This window comes from Ursus maritimus, unplaced genomic scaffold (assembly GCF_017311325.1).
Source record: "Ursus maritimus isolate PB19 unplaced genomic scaffold, ASM1731132v1 scaffold_12, whole genome shotgun sequence".
Taxonomy (NCBI): Eukaryota; Metazoa; Chordata; class Mammalia; order Carnivora; family Ursidae; genus Ursus; species Ursus maritimus.
This window is the reverse complement of record NW_024423564.1, coordinates 65,707,377-65,729,358: the sequence shown is the minus strand read 5'-3', so window position 1 is coordinate 65,729,358 and position 21,982 is coordinate 65,707,377. Positions and strand designations below refer to the sequence as shown.

The 21,982-nt window shown below is 49.7% G+C and overlaps 1 protein-coding gene across 1 annotated transcript in view; it reads right to left on the bottom strand.

Annotated features, from left to right (window-relative positions):
- AGBL4 (AGBL carboxypeptidase 4) overlaps window positions 1-21,982 on the bottom strand; it is a 1,288,259-nt gene that overhangs the window by 30,588 nt on the left and 1,235,689 nt on the right. The window contains exon 12 of the mRNA XM_040626601.1: window positions 7,938-8,034. Coding sequence (XP_040482535.1) covers window positions 7,938-8,034 — 97 coding nt within the window. The remainder of the gene's footprint in view (window positions 1-7,937; window positions 8,035-21,982) is intronic.

Genomic DNA, 21,982 nt, shown 5'->3' with positions numbered 1-21,982 from the left:
TGCTAGCTTCTGGCTGGTGCACCTGCCAGATTGCCGCTGTCTTCTATCTCCTTGCTGAAAACCTTCCTCTCTAACTGGAGACCACAGGTAGAACCGGGTCTAAGAAAGCTAGGGAGTTTCTGAGCAGGCCAAGGCCCCAGGGAGGTCCACTGGCAACCCTTGGTCTCTTGGATAGCCCTTTCCTCTCTGCTTCACCAATGGAAAGAAGCAGGTGGTCCTATTGCAAACACATCCTACAGTCTGCCTTACAGCTACTCATTTTTCCCTCTTAAGGAATTCTAAATGTTAGCAAGGTCCATATGCTGTAATTCAGAGACATTTAATGTCATTTGTTTAGCATTAAATGATACTTTTTATATTGTAGACTCCATTCTCTGACATCGGGAATGTAACCACCTGCCTCATGCCATTCCTCTCCAGAGTTACAGACTAGGAGGTGATGCCACAGGGCATCCAGCACCCCCTAGAGAAGGACCCCCTTCCATTTCCTCCATGACAGATGTTCATTCTGAACGTTTGCATACATCTAGTGATGGGGAGCTCACTGTCTCCCCAGGAAACCCATCCAATGGCTGGCGACTCTAGAAAACTAGAAAGTTTTCCTCATTTTTTGAGCTGAAATCCATCTTATTGAAACTACATCCCTGGATTTAGTTCTTACCTTTGGCAACACAGAACAGGTTTGCTTCTTTTGGACAAAAAGAATGTCGAAGATGTTCTTTCTGCTTTTTTAGAGATTGTGATCTCACTTTCCTACCCCACACCCTCTTATTTTTCATCTCAGGGAAAAACAGCTCATCTCCTCATCCATTTCCAATGGGAAATGATTTGCAGACACCTGGCCATGTTGGGCACATCCCAAATAACACAGCTCACTTTTACTGAGCTCCCTTGCTGACATTTCCCAGACCTACATAACAACCGTAATGAGGCAGGTATCACTAGCACCAGCACAGGGGAGAAAACTAAGATTCAAGCAGGTTAAATACCTTGCCCAAGGTCACACAGATACTAAAGGCAGAACCAGGGTCTGACTGCAGAGTTAGAAGCCGGAGATGCCTGGCTCCAGGTTCCTGGTTTTAAACAGCTAGTATACTGGGGGCTTGTGCGCCCTGTGACTGAGTTGATCAATGCAGTTTTTACAAAGTGGGGCCTACATATGGTCACAACCTTATGGAAATGGTCTGACCAGGGAAAATAGACCTGGACTGTCACCGTGCCTGACTTACGCAGTCTGCCTCTCTTCATGCTGTCTCAAGAGATGCTAACATCTCTGAAAGAGCTGCCCCACTCTTGGCTCACGTCGAGCTGGTTGCACTCAGCTCAGCTCCCCGGGACTCTGACACAGGAACTGCTGGAAAGTCAAGTCTTGACTGCTCTTCCTTATCCCTGATGACAGAGTCTCTGACAGCAAAGTGTGAGTTACACCAAATTTGGGTTGGCTGGTGGGTTCCTGTGGGAGAGAAAGACCTAAAGGGAAGGGTGCCAAGAATGTTCAGAGGAACAGAAGAGATGCATAAGCCACTTTATTTGTGTCCCTCTGGGCAACAAGAACCCAGAGGAGAAGCTGTATACACAACACAACACTGGTAGCCAACTAACGTATGGTTCCTTGTTATCATTTCTGAAAACCAATAAGCAAAAGGAGAATAAACTTTGCTCTCAATTTTTGCAACAAACTTCAAAAAAATCCCCCATTCCAAAGCCAAAGAATGCTAACTGGAGCTTTGTGCTGAAGGCCCTATCTCCCCCGAGCCTTCCTTCCTCTCCCGATCTCCAAATCCTCATTTCCGGGAGGTCATTGTAATTAGCAGGCTGTCACGGTGACTCAGCCTGCCTGCTTCACGGACAGGAAGGGAGCAGACTGCTCTGGACCCATTCATCATACAAAGGCACTTTGCTCTTCAGAAAATGTACAATATTGAGCTTCCCCACCTTGGGAATTGCTATTGCTGCTGTTTTATTTTATGAGCCCCTTGCCTTGGCGGGGGAGGGGGGCATTCTCCTGTCTTCTGCATTTCCCTCACCTGGCAGCCAGCCTCCCCCATTGCAGAGTATCCATACCCACCTCTTCAGGGGCCACGTTTGGTCCCTGGCACCAGGATCTGGAGATCTGAACCATGACGGACCTCTTGGAATCAGTGATCACTACTTTTTGTTTTTGGAGTTAAAGTTTCAATTAAACTACCCAGGTCATTGGGGAATGCATGCAGCTCAGAGACGCAGTGACAGTATGCCTCAGACCAGTGCGATTGCAAAAACTCTGTCCTATTGTTCCCAACAGCACATTGTCATTGGGTTGTAGGTGTCGCTGACGTATTGGGTCAGCAAGTGCATGTCTAAAACCGTAAACCACCACCTCGTCCAGAAGGCAACTGCCTATGGTAGCTACACAACTTTAAACGGTAACGGGGCTTCCAAAGCACGGACCTGAGATGTGTCAAACCTCTCAATAGGGATGTGTAGCTTTTCCTCTTCTTGTGAGGATCCCTGTGTTGTGGAAAATAGCATCTGTACTCGCTTGGTTTGAGCCTCCTATTTTGTTCCTGAGCCTTAAGCCAAAGTCCCACAATTGATTTTCCATTGGTAAAAGGGAAAATTGATGGTGAAGCTTCTCATTTTTTCCTTCCCTTTCACTGGCTTATTCATTATCCCACACCCTTTATCTTGGAAACTAGAGAAGGGTGATTAATTTCATGCCCCAGCAGAAAATGCATGCTCCTGCCTCCACAAGACCTCCCCGGACTCCACGTCCTTAAAAAGAGTTTGAAGGGTCTTTGTGGTTCACGGAGCTCTTCTTGTCCCCTTTGCCGTTGGGGTGGTTTCGGGCTGGGCCCCGCAGGAGTGGGTGCTTGTAGGGAGGGGGCTTTTCTTTCCTGCAAAGGGGAGATAACAGAAAGAGAGAAGAGAGACAGCACATATACACACCGGACTGAAATCTTTCCTGTGCATGTCTAGACCCCACTGGACCGTGACAGTCCAGGAGCAGTGGCCTTGTCTTCCTCTTCTCTGTGTCCCAGGAACCCAGCCCAGGGCCTGGTTCAAAGCAGGCAGCATGGCTCAATGAATGACTGCTAGATGGATGGATGCCCTATATCATTCTGGTTCTGGAAAAAACCTGACTACAGCTCCCACTCTTCCCCCTTTCCACCTTGCTTCTAACCCCTCCCCTCCAATTCACAATGGGATGGGGATGGACACATAGAAGAGTGATATCCTGGGTGAGCCTGGGACCCCATCCTCTTCATAAACCATCATGGCTCCGGAGTCGCCCTTATATTCCTCAGAACAGCCTAATCATGACATTTCAGGGGGGTCTGTCTCTGCCACGAGCTCAGGTGATCTTGGAAGGCGGAGGTTATGTCTGGCTCATCTCTGAGTCACAGCCCCTGGCACCTGAGGCCATACACTTAACACTACTCTTCAGTGATTGCGCCCTGTCTGTTTGGCTCACACACTAGATTTGAGCTCCTTGTGGACAAGGACCAAGTTTTACCCATTTTTGCATTTTCCCTCCTGTAGGGCCTTGTTTATTTGTTATGTTGTTGACTGATAAGTGGATATGCCATTCATTCACACGATGGACTAAGATTCATTTGCAGTGGAAAGAGTAGGCTTTAGAGCCAGACAGAACTCACCTGAATTCCCAGGTTGGCTACGTATGAAGGGTGTGATCTTGGGAAAGGTATTTCACTTTTCTGGGCTTAATTTGTAAAATGGGGATAAAATATTCCAATCTTGCAGGGGTGTTGTGAGGTTAAATAAAATAATATGAGTAAATGCACTTAGCGTCTTCCCTTGCCTGCGGTAACTTATGAAGGCGTGGTGCTAGATGTTAAGTAGGGTCGCATGGTCTCTGGACATGACAAAGGTGAGTCAGACATTGAGGCTGTCCTCAGGCTGCTTACAGGTTAGGAGAGGACACAGTTGCACAAAATTACTACACAAAATAATAGAATTACAATGCAGGATAGAAAGTGGCAAACACCATAAATATGGAATCTCTCTTGGGCTTTTTGAATTAGGACTGAAGAAGCAACTTCTTGTAGCCATCATGCTCTGACCTTGGAGTACCCATTTTCCTTCATCGTTGATGAGTCATAAAGGAGGTAAAAATGTAACAGGTGGCGGCACACAACAGGGACACTTGCCCTAACATATCCCCCCCACCAAGAGACCTCATGGCCCGAAATGCCACCCTTGCTGAGGGACCTGGCTAACATGGCAAGGCTGTCCAGCATGGGTGAGATACATCTAGACCTCAGTACCCATAGACAGCCTAGAGCACACACGAGCCCATGTCTTTCTTGCCTCGTCAGCTCTGCTTAATGGGGGTCGGGGGTAAGCTTTGCAAGTTACAGGGTGCCATTCATATGTCATTGAGGAGTGTGGTTCTTAACACCCAAAGGGAGCATGGGAAATCAGACGGCTATTTTTCATGGGGGTAAAGGAGGGCATACTTCCCCTAGAGAGGCAAGCTCAGGTACAAGCCCAGGTAGGGGCAGCCCTAGATAGATGGGGGCATGGGAGAGGGTGTGCAGTAGCCAGGGGGGAGTGTGAATGTGCAGACTGACGGGCAAAGAGCCTCAGTAACTAGATGGGGGCAAAGATTGAAAAGGCACTGGAAGGCAAATATCCCATACATCTAGGCCTCTGTTCCTCTTCCTATAATGCCTTCCCCCATCTCTCTAGGCTCATTTGAGAAGCAGACTTCCCAGAAAATAAGCTACTTCCTCCTCAAGACTTCCACAAGACTTTGCACCTTGACCTCAGCAAACCATTTTCTAGGTAGTGCCTTGTCTATCTGTTTTTCTCACGAGAATGTGAGTGTAACACATTTGATTTTTCTCTGTAATTCCAGAGCAAAGCCTGCCTGGCATGGAGTAGGTTCTTGAGGAGTGACTGATGAATATCAGTGAACTTTTGGTCTTGTCCTTACTGTTTCCATTGCTCTAAACATCCTGGTCTTGTCATTGCCTCGGACTGTCTTTTCAGGCCCCGTGTCCTGCCTTCCACCCTACCCCCATCATGGAACACCCTCTCTCCTTTTTCTATTTCATCTATCTAAGCTCTACATGTCCTTTAAAACCAAGTTGAAATGCCTCTTCCTCCCTGAAGCCTTCTGGGGATACTCCTGCTGGCTGCCAAATGTTGGCCAAATGGTGTGGGAAGGGAATTTCTGGTTGGGTCTCACTTTTCTTTTCTAAAACATGAAGGGGTTGAAGTCATGAATTCTTAAGGGCTTCTTCAGTTCTACCACTCTATAATTTATACAGTCGGGGCTTATTTAGGATTTACTCCCTGCTAGGCTGTGCACTGGGGACTGAAGATCCAGGAGTGACCCAAGATAGCTCCTTAAGGAGCAACCTGTCTCGTGGAGAAGCCAGATGTGTGAAGATGCCATGACAACGCTCTGTGGGACATGCAGTGCTACAGGTGTGTGCAAAATGCAGCTGGAGACCCAGCAGAGAGGAAGTAGATTCATCTCACGTGGAGAACAGGGACAGCGAAGCAGAGGGACGATGTTTAGACCGGGCTTTGAAAAGTATGTAGGAATTCACCATTTAGAGACAAAATGGGAGAACATTCCAGGAAAAGACAAAAGGATGAACAAAGACATAGCAACATGAAAATAGTTGACTTGTTCAGTCTGAAGCCTAAGGTGTAAAGTGGTAGAAAGCAGATGGGGTGGAGAGGGTGCTCACGGGTAAGAGGTATGCCAGGAGGCTGTAAATGAAGTTCTAGATGTAGGCCAGAGCTTTGAATAGCAAGAAGAGGAGCTGGAACATTACCCTGAAGGTAACGGGGAGCCATGGAAGCTTTTTGAAGGAGAGTATAATCTGACATGTAGCCGAGCACTTTCCTGCATTGTTTGGTATTGTTTGTCATCTTTGCGTGTCTACATGCCTTTCTCCTCTGTAATCTGGGCTCCTGATGAGCAGGGGATCCTATGTTCCCCAGCACCCAGTGCACGGCCTGGCACATGGTGGGCTCCAGTGTGCCCATCCTCCAACACACAACACAACCCCACCATGGAGCCTGCCTTCCCGGCCTGTCACTGAGCCTGAGCCCGAGCCCACTTCATACTCAGAGACCAGCCCACCTTCCATGCTCTATCTCCCCACAGAGGCTCACCTGGCCTGTTCATTTTTCCTAATTTTCATCTACCTTGATGGGCCCTTTTGAACTTTAGCGCTGTGGCTACGTCACTGTGGTCCAGATAGGTGTGAGGTCTCAGCGTTGGGCATCAACACCACGTCCCTGAACCTATGCTCTTGGGCCCACGTTGCTGGCCATCCCCACAGACCCTCTCTGAAGGGCAGCCCAGCCCCCGCCAGGCTCCCGCCAGCACCTGAGTGGAAACTGACATATTATAATTATCCACAAAGATGAGAGAAAACAAAGATTAATTTTGAGTCCAAACATGTAATTTTCCTTTAAAACCAGAACTACTCTCTCCCTTATGTTATTTGATGCTTGGGTGAAAAATAATACAAGCAAAGGGGATGTATTCAAGTCCTAAATCAGAGCCTTGCGTCCTCCTGGGAATTCATTTTTCAAGAGTTGCTGATTAACTGAGAGCTAAGTCATACTCATAATTTGGTGAGACAGGGGTGTGGGGATGGAGAGGGAGTTTGTTTTGTTTTTAATTTAAAGGTGGGTGCATTTACCTCAAGTCCTCAAGGCTATGCACTTTGAGGAATGAGCTCTCCAGCTCTTTTCTAAATAGGGTCCAAAGTTTAGAACGATGAGGTCCCGTGAACAGATGCCTCAGTTGCCTCGGGGGCCCTGAGAGCTCCCTGCCTCTGTTCCACCCAGTTTCAGGTTCCCGCCTCCTGCCCACTTGGAGGAACTCTGCTAATTCATGTGAGAAAAGCAGGCTGGGGATCTTGGGGCTTGGGCTCCAGTCCTGGCTGTGGCCAGTGCCGCGCGCTCCCCGGGCCTCGACTTCGTCATCTGCATCAGGAAGAGGGGCCTGCGTCATTGCTAGTCCCCCCGAGTGTCGGCACACTGATTGTGCAACAAGCTAGGGAAAAGCCTAAAGGATCGAGATAATTTTATTCAGGCTGACAGAGGACCTGAGAGAGACAATCCCCAAATTAACTTGTAAATGAGATTCTACGAATTCTTTTGAGTGTTATAAAGCTTTAAATTTTTAAGAACTTTAACCAGTCAAGAATGACTTCTAAGAATGAACTGAGCACTTTCGTCTAGAGGTGAGCTCCTCCAAGGCAGGGTCATGCCCTACTCACTTACTCAGTGGAGCACGAGCACCTCCTTCCCCCCGGGGCCTGGAGTAAAGTGCTGGTTTTCCTAAGTGGATGAAGGTAGGCAGGCAGGGAGGAAGGTAGGCAGGCAGGAAGGAAGGCAGGCAGGCAGGCAGGAAGGCAGGCAGGCAGGAAGGCAGGCAGGCAGCCCTGACCTTCACATCTTGAGGAGGGGGACTCTCATGCCTTGACGGGATGCATGTATGCCTAACAACGTGAATGGTGCTTTAACAAACATCTCATAATAACTTTCTAGGTGAGCGCCATTGTCCCCACTTACAGATGAGAAAATGGAGGGATCAGAGACCTTACGAGCCTAGATGAAGTACCAATCCTAGACAATGAGTTACCAGATGGAGTAGCACATGGAGACACCCAGACTAACCTGGACGGCACTCAGTCCCCCAGCACCTCCCATCCCGGTGGACTCCTGTGGGAGACCCAGAAATGTGACCACCCCCACACTGTCTGATGCTGTGACGATACTTTATAGTCAGAAGACATGCTGTTGAGCTCTTCTGCCCCATACTCTGGGGGGCAGGGCAGGGATGATCTTTCCCATGCCGCAGACAGGAAACTGAGGGCCAGAGAGAAACCAAGGGAAGCTGCCCCCGAACACAAAGCCAGCTAAGTAGGACCCAAGCCAGATGGTTCTGCTCTGTCACTTACCGCAGCCTCGGCATGGGAATTGCCACTTTCTCGACCAGGGGGTTCAGCCGATAATAATCCAAAAACGTTCTCGCCACATTCCTTCCCAGCTTCATATCTGCAAGTGTGTGCGTCAAGGAGCAACTTTGGAAGGAGACTGGGACAGACTGAAAATAGGGCTAGTAATAATGACAGCAGTAACAGAGGCAGTGACACCACTCACCCTTCTAAGCTTTTTGTAGGTCCTGTCTTTTTTGATTTTCATACACTTTAGATACTATTATTTTCCTCATTTTACAGATAAGCAAATTGAGGTGCAAAGAAACTAAATAATTTGCCTAAGGTCATAGGACTAGGAAGGAGAGGAACCAGGGTATGGGTCTAGATACTCTTACTTCAAAGCTATGTTCATAGCTTCTAGAATATACAGCATCCCTTTGGGAAATACTGGGCTTCCATGGTCTGGCTTCAGGTGGCTCAAGGTGGAGGCAGATAAACAAGACCTAAGGGCAAGAGACCCTTTGTTGTGTGTAGACCAGGGTCTGTTTGACCCTTAGGGATCAGTCATCTACTTTGGTAAACTTGGGGTGGGGGGGTAAGGGGACAATTGTAAAATCCTCTCACCCTAATGTCCCTCTCACCGTAGTGTCCCTGTTCTACCTTGAAATCTACCCATCATGAATCCTTAGGGCAAGGATTCATGACCTGTTAAAGTACAAACTCCCCAGGGAAGGAGAAAGGCCTGTTCTATATCAACCATTAGCACTTTAGTATGAATTGGCAGACCAATCATCTATTCAACAATACAGAGTATCTGCTCTGTGTATTATAGGTGACATCTCTGGGCCCTCACATAGACTATTTCCTCTGCCTGAAGTGTCTCCCCACCTCCCTCGACTAATTTTTGCTCATCAATTCTCCAGTTATGTGATACCCCTTTAGCAAAGCCTTCTATGATACTCCTCTCCCCAGGGCTGTGATTGGTGCTCTGGCCCCATGCTTCCATGACTTCTAAATTGGCTTCATTTAAAGCACTTATCTCTTCTCTCATATTCCTCAGCTCTGAACATCCAAACTGTCACTGTCATGGAACCTTCCCATTCTTGAGTTTGTCCACCTCTCTCCAGTCCCCTGCTGTCCCTCTAGAAAAGGCCAGCATCATCTTTCCCCTGGATTACTGTTATCCCGTCCTAATGGGCCTCCCTGCCACAGGCTTTCCTGCCTCGACTCCATTCCTACAATGTAGTCAGAGGCGGTGTCATAGAATGCAGAGCTAACCACTGCATCCAACTGAGTAAAACTCCCAAGTGGCCCCCAGTTGCCTCTGAAGTTCAAATTTGGGAGCTTGATTTACAAGGTCCTTCATCACTGGGCCCCTGCTTATTTTCTTAGCTTTGTGCTTGTGGCCTCCCCCTTTTCACCGCCCTTGGCATCACACTCCAGCCACTGAACTTTTGCCTCCAGGCCTTCGCCCACACCCTCCCATCTTTCCAGACCATGCTTCCTCCCTCCACGTGCCTTACAGGGCTGACTTCTTCTCCATCTCCAGACACCCCAGTTGCATGCCACATCACCAGATAGGTCTCAGCCACCACTCCATCAGGGTCACAGAGCTGGACTCGTGTTTGAGGAATGATCAAAGGTGCTTTCACTACTGTCTTCAAGACAGCCCCAAGTTGGGGTTGGACATGGCCCAGGACATGAAAACTAGCATTTACGGGGCACCTACTAGGTTCCCTGCATGGCACTGGTACTTTGCTTACATACACATTTCAAATAATCCAGTAAGGAAGGCATTTCGATCTCCCTTTTGCTCTGGGAGGTTAAGGGACTTATCCCAGGCTGCCTCACCGGCAAAGGTAGAGCCAGGACTCCAATTCGGGAATGTCTGACTCCAAAGCAATGAACGTTCCACCACCCTGGGCTGTTTCTCAACTCGAAGGCACCTTTTCTGTCAAGGGCTGAGTCATCCCAGGCCAGTGCCTGGTGGGAGAAGGAAAAACACCAGACAAGTTATTTACGACAGTGAGATGTGCCACAGGCTCACAGTGCTCTGGGGCTGCCACCTGCTTTCCTCCTCTGGTTGTGACTGACCTTCTCTGTCTTCCTCTTTAAAAAGTTCACAAGCTGGCATTGGGCATGGCCTCTCTGAGCAGCAGACCCTGGTCTGCTGCTTTCCGCCAGCCGGGCTCCAGTCGGCTTAGGGCGACCGCATCACTACTGTGTGTGTTGACAGTAAGAGCGACGGGGCCGCGGGGGAAAGGACAGGTCCCCGTGGACTGGTAAAAAGACATCGCAGAAGTTGTGGAATCAGATGTATCTAATCCAGATCCTGGCCCTGCCACATTTTGTGTAGGGCACACTGTATTTTTCAAAAATGTCTGCAACAATGTCTCCCACGTTATTGTATGATATGACCTTGACCACCCTTCTACGGAGAAGTGTGGTCCGTATCTCCTCTCATTGAATCTGGGTGGGCTTGTGACTCACTTGTAACCACAAGAATGGCAGAAGTGGTCAGAGTGACACTGTGGGACTTCTGAGGCAAGGTCAACAAAGGAGTTGTTACTTGCCCGTCGCTTGCTAGAATACTCCAGCTGGGGTCCTGCCTCCACGCAAGCGGTCTGGCTGCCCTGAGGCCGCCATGCTGGCAGGAAGCCCACACGAGCCCACCGAGGGACTGCAGGTGGACGCCCTGCCACTCTGTGGACACACAAGCAAAGAGAGACTCCCGCCAGCCCATGGTCCCTCTGCACGCTGCTCTTCCCGCTCCAGCCCCTGCATCAAAGGCTCCAGGCCAGGACCGCTAGGCAGGGCCTGCCCCAGATTTCACACCCACAGAACGCAGGAGAGAAGGGCTACTGTTTTAAACCCTCTGTCTGGGGGAGGTGTGTTGGGCAGCAAGCAGGAAAGCAGCAGGACAGTCTCGCGAAGGCCACTCCGTCTCTGGGGCCTGGTCCTGCACCTGTGAGATGTGAGTAATGCCTGCCTCACGGGCTCGTGCTGAGGCGCTGACTGCTGTATGGGTGCTGATGAAATTAGTGCAGGAGTGGGGGACGAGGGAAGCCTGAGCCTGTCCTCACCGGCCCGGCCCGCAGGGACAGCCAGACTCGAACCCGCTATCAAAGAAATCCTTGTCAGCAATACTCCAGCTCTGCGAGGAGGAGTCAGTCCGCTCCAGTGTAACATCCCCCCGTAAGGTGCTGATTGGTTTAGACCAGCTCTGTTGGAAAGAGGGTGTTTTAAAGGTGGGAGTTGTCTGGGACACCCTCTTTCCTTCTCTGACCATGTCAGGGATTCCTCAAACCTGGGGGGCCTTGCCCCAGGCTACAGGCTGCCGGGGCCCCGTGTGAGTCAAGAAACCACATGGGCAGGGGGAGGGAAGAGACCGACTGAACATTTCAATGAAAACAAGCTGTCTTTGGACAAGGACTTAGGGCGCAGGCAAGGAGAAGGCAACTACTGGCTGGAACCCTTCCGAATATGTTGCTGAATGGAGAGAGGAGTGCTGCGGTGAGAGCTCCCAACTTTGTGTTGCCAACAACAATCTCCGAACGGCCCAAAGGCTGGGAATGTCATCTTCCTCATATTCTCATGGGGCTCACTGATCTGCCTCTTGCAGAGGGAAGGAACAGGCAGCAGGTAGGATCAGGGCCCCCGAATCAGAGAAGCAGGGGAGCTTGGCCAGGATGGGGTGAAAACCAGACTGATCAGGCCACTTCTGCTCAGAGCTGTTTGAACTAAAGGGTGGGTATCAGGAGCTCTGTCCTTCCTGGGACCGTCCAACAGGCGAGGAGGGTTTGGGCACATGCTGTTCACTCTCACTCCCTTGTTTGTTCATTCATTCATTCATTCATTCATTCATTCATTCATTCAAACATTCACTGGGCTTCTCCCATCTGTATACTGGGAGGCACAGTGACAGGAACTGGGGTTAGAGACAGAGAAATTAGACAAATACAGTTGATGGTCTAGAGGAAGAAACTAGCAGGTTCCAACTAACTACGGGACCGGACGGCTTGCTGCACTGTCACCTTCACAAAAGCAACTCCTTACTTTAGAGCTTACCCCGTGCATCGTGTGGTGTAGTTACTCTCGCCAATCCCCACCACAACCCTGCAAGGTCAAAGCACAACTCTACACAATTTTGCAGAAGAGGAAACCGGAAAAAGGAAAATTTGCATGAATGGCCTGGAGTCCTGCGGCTTGAAAGTGATGGAAGTAGCTTGTGAACCTGAGTTCCTTAACACCACGCACAAGGTTTCTCCTCTCTGGACTGCGGTCACACATGCGAACGCTGAACTCTGTGCACGTGTAGGAGGTCGAACTCCTACCGGGGGAATTGTGAAAGGCGTCATGCAAGTGGGTGTATAACAAAGATTTGAAGGTCAAGGACCAATCACGAGGGGGAGGAAGAGAGAAATGGCATCAGGGGAAGCACAGAGCACGGCGGGGACACGTGACCCTGGGCCATAAATGAGACAGAGAAGGGCCCATGGGCCCAGGCCACCTCAGGGTAGAGTGAAGGCTGAGACTGCACGGGTAGGCTACAGACAGTTCAGTGAAGACTTCGCATGCCAAATTAAGGAATTTAAACTTCTATTCTGGAGGCAGTAACAAATATTTGATGTGAGTATCTATGGTTGTATCTATATTTGTCCGCTCAATATATATTTGTTGATCATCCGCTATGTTCAGGCTCTCTGAAAGGCTCAGGGTATACCGTGGTAAAAACAGACAAAATAAAATAAAACAAAACAAAAACAAAATAAAACAAAACAAAAAAACCAACCAAAACAATGGTTCTTAAGTCTAGAAGTGGAGACAGATAACAAGGCGATAAAAACCCACATGAATATGTGACTGTGACTCTACTGGTGTAGGACGAAAACGCACGGGATCCGCGAGAGAGGGTGATGGGGGTGCGGCTGCAGATAGGGGATGTGGGCAGGCCTCCCCGGGAGAGTGCACAGGGGCAGGCAGAGCCTATGAAGAAGGAAGGGCAATGGGAAGGGTCCTTGGGTGGGAGAGAGGGTCGGAAAGAGGGCTGGCGTGGAGGGACAGGCAAGAGCGAGATCACATGGAGACTTATTCTGGGTCACCTGAAGGAGTCTTGATTTTCTAAGCGAATGGGAAGCTACTGAAGAATTTTAAGCAGGAAAATGAGACGGTCTGATTTATAATTTTAAAAGGTCACTGCTGTGCTAAAAATAAGGAAGCAAGAGTAAAAGCAGGTGGATTGGCCAGGAGACTACCGCAAGGGTCCAGGGGAGAGATGGCGGGGGGGATGGTCTGGACCAGGGCTGAGGCAGTAGAGATGGGAAGATACGTCTTGGGGGAGGAACTGGCAGGTTGGCCATGGGACCTGAGGAGAGGAAGGAACGAAGGACAACCTCCTGGGTATTTAGCCTGAGCCCCTGGGTGGATGGGGTGCCATGATTGGGAATGCAGAAGCCTGGGGGGTGGCAGCACAGGGTCAGGGGAGAGACTGGGAGTTCATTTTGAGTTGGAGATGACAATGAGACACTAAGCATCTAGGTCCTAAATCAGAAATAGGGAAAGAATCAGATCATGGAAATCGTTTCTGAACTACCAACCCTCTGGGATTACTCATGCGGCAAATCTTGCTGACTGTATGGTATGTTCCACTCTGCCTAGCTCTCCACCTCTTGCTCCTGCTCTCAGAGAAGACCCATTCTTGAGTGTCCCAAGGTCTCTTGGAGAGTGGCAGTGACTGCAGGACCCTCTGTTCTCCTGTCTCAGGGCCTGGGCTCTGGTGTATTGAATGAGTACAATTACGTGGGAATTCAGGAGACCGAACTGGTTTCGACCAGTAGCTTGCCAGGTGACCCTGGCCATTTCCCTTCTCTGGTCCTAACTTCTCTGTGGGTAAAAAGTATAGTCTCTTAGGTCCTTTCCAGCGTTAACATGGTGTGTTTAATACAATAAATAAGCTTATGAAAAATCCCATCCCCATTCTTTCATTCAACAAATATGTCCTGAGAACCTACTACGTGCTGAGTCGTTTTAGGCACTTGGGATACACAGCAAACAAAAGTCACAAAGATCCTTGTTGTCATGGAGCTTCTGTTCCAGTTACGGGAGACGAACTGTCAATCTAACACATTCGTAAGTTATTGAGGATGCCAAAAAGTGAAAGTGGTAAGTGCTATGAAGTAAAGAAAGAACAGAGTAAGGGGAGTGCTGGGGACAGGGGCACATTGTAGCACTGAGTAGAGCGGTCAGAGGGGGTCTCATGGGAAAGTGGGGGTTGCGCGTGCTCAGGGGAGGTGACGGAGCTGGCCAGCACCAAGGACGAGGACCCTCCTCATCTACGACACAGGCCCCGCCCAGCCGTTTCATTACTGGGCTCTTGCTAAGTGCAGCCCAATCCCACTACTGGAGATAATAGCTCCCCTCGGGATGCGTTCCCCGTGTTGGAGTCAGACACACCTCCTTCTTGGCACGCGGCAGCTTCCTGAGGAAGGTCCCCCCCCACCCCCCTGAGGACTCCAGACACAACACATCTCACACACCCTCTTGCCTGGCCTGTGGCCTCCCTTCCCCATCCTGCTCCCTGCCCCCTCCTCTCTGCAGCGAGTGCCACACTTCTCACTCCCTGAAGCTCTTCCAGAACCACCGGTGAGCCCACCTGGCCTGGCCTGCCCTGAAGAGAGAGGAGCTCCAGCCCCACTCACCAGATCCCATATTTCACTTCCGCTCCCCTCACAGTCGTGTGCTGTGGGCGGGTCTGATTACCAGCCCTATTTTGCAGATGACAACTTGGAAGTGACTTTTGCAGTGAGGCACAGCAAGAACTGATACAATGAGGATTGAATCTCATTCATTCATTCATTCATTCATTCATATATTTATTGTCTTCTATGTGCCAGATGCTGTTCCAGGAGCTGGGACATAGGGAAGAGAAAAACACGGTCCCAGTCCTCACGAAGATTTTTCCCTGCTATCATCCTACTTCCAAATAAGAAAATTTAACTCTTACTTTCTCCCTGTTTTGAAACCCCTGCCTAGAATTTTCTCTGCTCTTATTCCTGCCCCTGCCAGCAAAAGACGATCATCATTAAAGGGGAAAGATTAATTTTGCAGAGCGGTAGGCCAAGGAAAAGTGATTTCTCCTTGGCAAGGCTGACAGCGTTGCTGGAATGTTAAGAGGCACCTGTCGACGACGAGCCTCTAGGTAAAGACAGAAGAACAATGCGACAGTGAAATCACTTTTGTCCCTGCCCCCCTCACCCCTCCTCCATGGTGTTGGACAGGTGCACAACTAAACAGATGAATCTTTCTCTGAAGTGCAGCTTGGGGGCTGCAGAGGTCATGGCAGAGTGCCTTCCAATCGCAGGTGGGTCCTGAGGCACCCTGGAGGTGAGGAGCCCTGTGAAGGTGGAAGAGAGGGAGACAGAGAGACAGAGAGAGGGAGGACATGGAGACACAGCAGGAGGGAGGAAGAGACAGAGAGACAAGCGGAGGCAGAGGCCAGAGGAGAAAGAGATGCAAAGGGCCAGGAAGATAGGAAGAAAAACCCATCAGGATGGAGCAGAAAAATCAGGAAGCTCATCAGAGGGGCTGAGAGTGACTCGAACTTGAAAGGTGGAGAGAAATGGAGCAAAGAGCAGAGAGACAGAAGAATAGGAAGTGAAGAGCAAAGGGAGAGAATCAGAGAGAGAGAGAGAGGCAGACAGCAGGGAGGGAGAGAGAGGAGGAGAAAGGCAGCGGGTGGGACAGAGAGAGACAAGCAGAAGTAGAGCAATGCAGGCATCCGAGGGGACAGCACAGGTGACACGGGGAGACAGAAACAGAGGCAGAGCCAGCGAGAGGCAGAGGACAGGAGGACAGAGAAAGAACGGAGAGAGAGACTGAAGGACAGGCGGCCGGGGGCCTCCTCTCTGACACACCAGACGCAACTCGGAAGGGTGGGGATTTTGTGAGGGGAGGCGGGAGATGAACGCACACACAGTCATGGGGGCGGGGGAGGCACCCAGGCCCTCCAAGCCCGAAGCCAGGGTGAGCATAACGGAGGCTCTGGGCTCCGATCTTACGGCCACTGCAGTGAGTCACCACAGACAACACACATTCATTCTCTCACAGTTCTGGAGGCCACGACTCTGAAACCCATTTCACTGAGCTAAAAACGAGGTGCTCACAGAGCTGCACCCCCCAGGGAGGCCCCAGAGGAGAAACTGTTTCTGGCCCCTCCCAGCGTCTGGTGGCTGCCATGCGCCTTGGCCTATGACCTCATCACCCCCGTGTCTGCCTCGTGGCCACACTGCCTTCTCCTCCTGCGTGTGTCCAATCTCCCTCTGCTGTCCTTTTTTTTTTTTTTTTTTTTTAAATAGGCTCCAGGCCCAGTGTGGAGCCCATTATGGGGCTTGAACTCACGACCCTGAGATCAGGATCTGAGTTGAGATCAAGAGTAGGACACTTACCCCACTGAGCCACCCAGGCGCCCCTGCCTCCCTTTTATAAGGATGCCTGTGATCGCATGTCCGACCTACTCCCAGAAGCCAAGATAAACTCCCCCCTTGAGATCCTTAACGATAACATCTGCAGATACCGCATTTCCACACAAGGTGACACTGATGGGTTCCAGGGGTTAGGATCTGGACGTGTACGGGGGTCGCTATCCAGCCAGAGCTGCTCCGGGTGGCTGGGAGCAGAGGATGGACTCCCGTGCGTCGGGAGTGCGGTTCTGGCTCTGTGCTGGACATCTTGCGGGACACTCAGCTCCACCCCCCGCCCTCCCCCACCCCCAGCGCCTCCTGCACAAGCTGTGAGTGTGTTCCCCAGATTGGACCCAGACATGTTCAACTCCAGAGTCTTTTTTATTGACGTTATTTGCTGTCTCTCAAGGGCAGGACCACGTGCTGCTTATTTCGCCTTCTAAACATACAGCGGACCTGCCCTTCCTTCTCTCCCACTTCTATTCCTTGACTTCAGATCCTTCTCTCTTATCTGAACTACTGCTTCAGCCTCCTAATTGGTCTTCTTTTTTTTTTTTTTTAAGATTTTATTTATTTATTTATTCAACAGAGATATTTATTTATTTATTCAACAGAGATAGAGACAGCCAGCGAGAGAGGGAACACAAGCAGGGGGAGTGGGAGAGGAAGAAGCAGGCTCATAGCAGAAGAGCCTGATGTGGGGCTCGATCCCGTAACGCCGGGATCACGCCCTGAGCCGAAGGCAGACGCTTAACCGCTGTGCCACCCAGGCGCCCCCAGCCTCCTAATTGGTCTTCTTGACTTCAGTTTCCTGCCATTTTCACTGAGAGCAATGCTCTCATAATTGCTAACCTTGTCGCTTCCTGACTTACAACCTTACGCCAATTCCCTGTCACCTATAGGGTAAAATCTAAACTTTCAAATCTGGCATTCATGGCCTTCCATAAGCTGGTCGAAGCCTTGTCTCCTGATGCTGGATCCCACTGTGCATCTATTTAGAATGTGGGGTTTAGAGTCCAAAAGGCGTGGGTTTTAATATTGGCTCCTACCATTCTGGGCACACTACTTAACTTCCCTGTGCTTTAGTTGTCTCATCTCTGAAATGGATAATGCTACCCTCTTGTGTTGACCAGAGATCCTATATCCAAAGCACTGAGCCCAGTGCTGGCATGTAGTAACTCTATTATCACTCTTATTTATGAACCTGTCATTTCCAACAAAGCATGAGCTCTTCAAGGACAAGGCTGTGTCACATTCAAATTTGTTTCCAGAGCCATTTAACACATGTTAGGCCTATCACAAAAGCAAGGAAAAAAAAAAAACGAACAATGAACCAAAAAACAAGATAAAGTGGGAGAGAGAAAAAGAGGGACAGAGAGACAGGGAGAGAGAGAGAGAGAGATGAAGACATTATTTTTAAAAATTTCTGGATGTTCAGGGATAAGATCTTGCAAGTCCCTTCCACACTATATGCCTCAGTTTCCTCTCTGTAAAACTGGCTAGCAGGTGAGCTAAAATGATCTCTAGTGCTAATCTAGGCCTCACTTTCTCTCTACCCCATCCTAGGAGAAAAGGATACCCTTTCTGGCTACCCAGATCAGGGCAGGCCTTCTCAGGCACGGGGGCACTTCCCATCACTCTGATGGGGTATTTGGAAGAGAAATCAAGCTGGAGGCTGGCTGGGCTAGAACAGATGGAGATCTGACCTTAGGAATAACGTGCCTGAGTCCGGACAGGATGACCTTGGGGGGTTTTTGAACTTCTGACCATATTAGGCAGGTTGTCCTTCATTCATTATTTGTTATTCATTCAACGGGTACTTATCAAGCACTTCCTCTGGGCTGAGCTGTGTAAGAGGTATGCAGACGGCACTGGGCAGAGAGAGTAAACAAAGCAGCAACGGTCCTGCCTTCAAGCTGCTCGCAGGCGGGGCTGGATGACTGTTGTAAGGGGCTGTCTGGTGCCTTGTAGGGTGTCTAACAGCACCCTTGGCTTTTCCCATTAGATAGGAGTCGAACCCTCCTCCCCGCTGTGACAACCCAACATGTCTTCAGACATTGCCAAACATTCCCTGGGCTGTGTGGGGGAAACTCACCCCCAGGTGAGAGCCACTGTTCTAAGGGATTCACAGCATTGGGTGGAGGTGCAGCAGGTGAAATGGGGGTGGCAGGCATGGATGGGAGCTTTAGAGGTGCAGTGAGAGCTCGACTGGGAGGGGCTCCGGCTCCCCTACCTGGAAAAAGTCATCCCTGAGTGCTCCTTGGAGACAGGGGAAGGGGAAACGAATGTGTCCTCACAACCTGTACTGACCTCCTTGCATGGTTGCTTAAGCCCCTCTCCCTATCACTTGGGTGGGAAGAATGGCCTCCCTCTGTCTGTTGCACACCTCGACCTCTGAGATGCCCCTCACTTCCCTAGCCCTGGACTGCTGGCATTCACAGCCCATCTGTCTCAGACCCACTCCCCATCAGGAGGGTAGTTAATCCCCCCACCCACTTCCCACACTCCAGCTTGCTTCGTGGGTTCCCCACTCCCCCTCCTCTTCCACTCCAGGAACTAGCAGTTTCCCAGCAGTGCCTCCCTTTCCCCACTGATGGCCGACCACAGCTCTGGAAATGAGCTCACAAAGTGCACTGTGCTTGCCCAGCTGGGCCCCACTCCGCGCTCGGTGGGGCTTGCATGCGGCTCAGAGCTACAGGAGGCTCTGTTTCTCTGAGATGCTCCTAGATACTTTCAGAAGCTTCCACTGACACACAATAAAAACAAGACTAAAGACCAAAGTCAATATTTGTGCGGCAGCATCTCGGAGCAGGCGGGAGGCAGGGGAAGAGAGGTGTAACAAGTGGGAGGAGCTCCGAAGGCTCCTGGCTCTGGCCTCAGCTGTCTCTGGGGGGCTGCATGGCCTTGTGTGGGACAAGGGCACTCTAGGTGTCAGTGTTCCAGACTGTGAAGTTGGGGGAGAGGCTGACTTGCTGACGTTTGGACACCTTTCAGCTCTGATGTCTTGTGAGCCTCTAAACTCGGAGCTCTTTACCTGGGGAATTAGGGGCTTCCTGGACCCTGTGGCATTACAGGCAAAACATTTATGTGTATGTGTGAATTTTTCTGGGGAGAATATTCATAATTTTGTATAATTCAAAAAAAAATCTGCATCCTTCAAAATGTTAAGATCTCTGTTCTAAATTTGGATGGAGATACTTGAGTTTATCATCCCTTCCAGGTAATATTCCTTCTCATTTTCTGAGTCATTCACTTTTTATATCGTGACTCTTCTGGGATTAGTGAGAACTGAGTGGTGCTGGGGAGTGCAACCAAGCTAGGCTCAGAATGAAACGAACAGTGTGTAGACCCTGTCGCAAGTACACCTGCGTTAAGTCAGAGAACCTCAGAGATCCTGCTGGTGCCCTTCCCTCGACGGGTCAAAAGAACGGGCTCTGCGAAGGTGGGCCCCAGGAAGTGACTACAAACAAGAATGGTGGGCCATTCAGTGGCTGAGAATTGCGGGCCAGTCTTTTGGCTGGAAAGCAAAGTAATAATTGAAACTAGCTTAGAATTTAAGAGGCCCACTAGAGGGACAGGATATGGGGTCCCTGGTCTTTAAAAGAAGCCCACTCCCTTGTTCCTTGTGTCTTCATTCTGATTCAACCTGGGATTTAAAGCACTTACATGGATTCGTACCAAATTGCTGTATGACCTGGGCTAGGTCACTCACCCCGCCCCGGGCTTCACTTGCCCTGTTTGTATAATTAGGAGGAATACAACTTCTTTCAGGGTTTCACCAAGGGATGGCTATACTATAGTGAAACTCCATTATAATACCTTATTCTTGGCTACCTCCTTACACTTAATCCTCATGTGGGGACATTTTTGTTCCATCTTAAGCAAAACAGAAATGATCCTATCCCTTAAATTCTAATCTTTAGGGCCCTATTGGCTCTAACATTTTATGATTTTCTTTCCTGCCCTTGTGTTATTTTCTTTTTTTTTTTTTTTTAAAGATTTTATTTATTTATGTGACAGAGAGACAGCCAGCGAGAGAGGGAACACAGCAGGCGAGTGAGAGAGGAAGAAGCAGGCTCCCAGCGGAGGAGCCCGATGTGGGACTCGATCCCGGAACACCGGGATCACGCCCTGAGCCGAAGGCAGACGCTTTAACGACTGTGCCACCCAGGTGCCCCGTGTTATTTTCTTTTTAACTGTTGTCTTGAACTTGAAACTCAGGGGATGGAACTCATGCATAGGATCTTTACTATCTTCCAGGCACTGTGCTATTTATTATGCACAAACAAGGTAGATTTTATTATTCTCATGTTACAGGTTGGTAAACAGGTTCAGAGATGTCCCATGTCTGACATCACTCAACTAGCAGTTGGAGGTTAAGACTCAAACTCAGGTCTGTCCAACTGCAAGGCCTGAGGTTCTGGGGAATTATTATCATGGTATAATTGTTATCTTAACTGTCTTAAAATGAACGTATCCATTTATTCAATATTTATTCTCTGCTGTGTAAGGCTCTGGGCCAGACGCTATGGACCTGGAGATGAGAAGTCAGTCTCTGTCCTGAGCAGCCCTGAAGAAGGCAGGTAGATAAAAACTGCAGTGCAGGGCAATGACTTTGATGGCAGAGGGAAGCAAGGGAAGTGGGGGAACAGAAAGTAAGATCTAACATTGAAGGGACCCCAGAAGACTTCTCAGAGGAGGTAACGCCTGCGCTGAACTGGGCGGGGGACCTTTATTTGAGATGAATGTGCGTTAAGTAACTTAGTCAACAAATAATTGAGAATTTACTATGTACCAGGTACTTTCCTAGATGTTGAGACACTACTGTGCACGGGTGCTCATGGAGCGCACGTCACAGTAGGGGAGCTAGTCAGTGAACAAACACATGTAGAATGAGGTTGGAATCTGGGGGCCTTGACAAGAGAGTGGCAGCTGACCAGGCAAAGAGGGGATGATGGCATGTGTGGAAAGGGATCCCTGATCAGAGGCAGAGGCATGTGCAAGCATGCCAGGGCATGGTGATCCCCTCAAAGACGGGAAGACATGTGGTATGGCTGAAATATCTTCTACAAGATGAAGAAGGAAGCAAGAGAAATACATGAGGTCATGAGTGCCTCGTGTGATGTAATGAACGTGAACTTTATGCTGCAGGTAATAAGGAGCCATGGCAAGGTTTTAAGGGAGGGAGAGAGAATATTAGATTCACCTTCATAATGATCATTCCTGTGGCCCTAGTAGAGGATGGTTTGGAAGGGATCAAGACTGGAGACAGGGAGGACAGTTCTAGTCTAGGGAGGACCTGAGCTAGGAGACTAACAGTAGGGCAAGAAGGAAGAGACAGAATGAGAAATACTGGTCATGTAAAATGGATGTGAGTTGGGGGCTGAGTGTCAGGTTCTGGCAGAGGTGGCTGGACTAGAGAAAGCACCAAGGGTAGCACACCAGCTTCCTAGCTTGGGGAATCAGGTGGTGGTGTCACCAGGGATCCTGGATATGAAGTCTAAATATGGCTCCTAGAATCCAGGGAGTTCTTTGTTCCCTAGAATCCCTCTATGGCACTCTTCTTAGTAGGAGGGTTGCCTAATTTTATTTTGCAGCACATTTGTA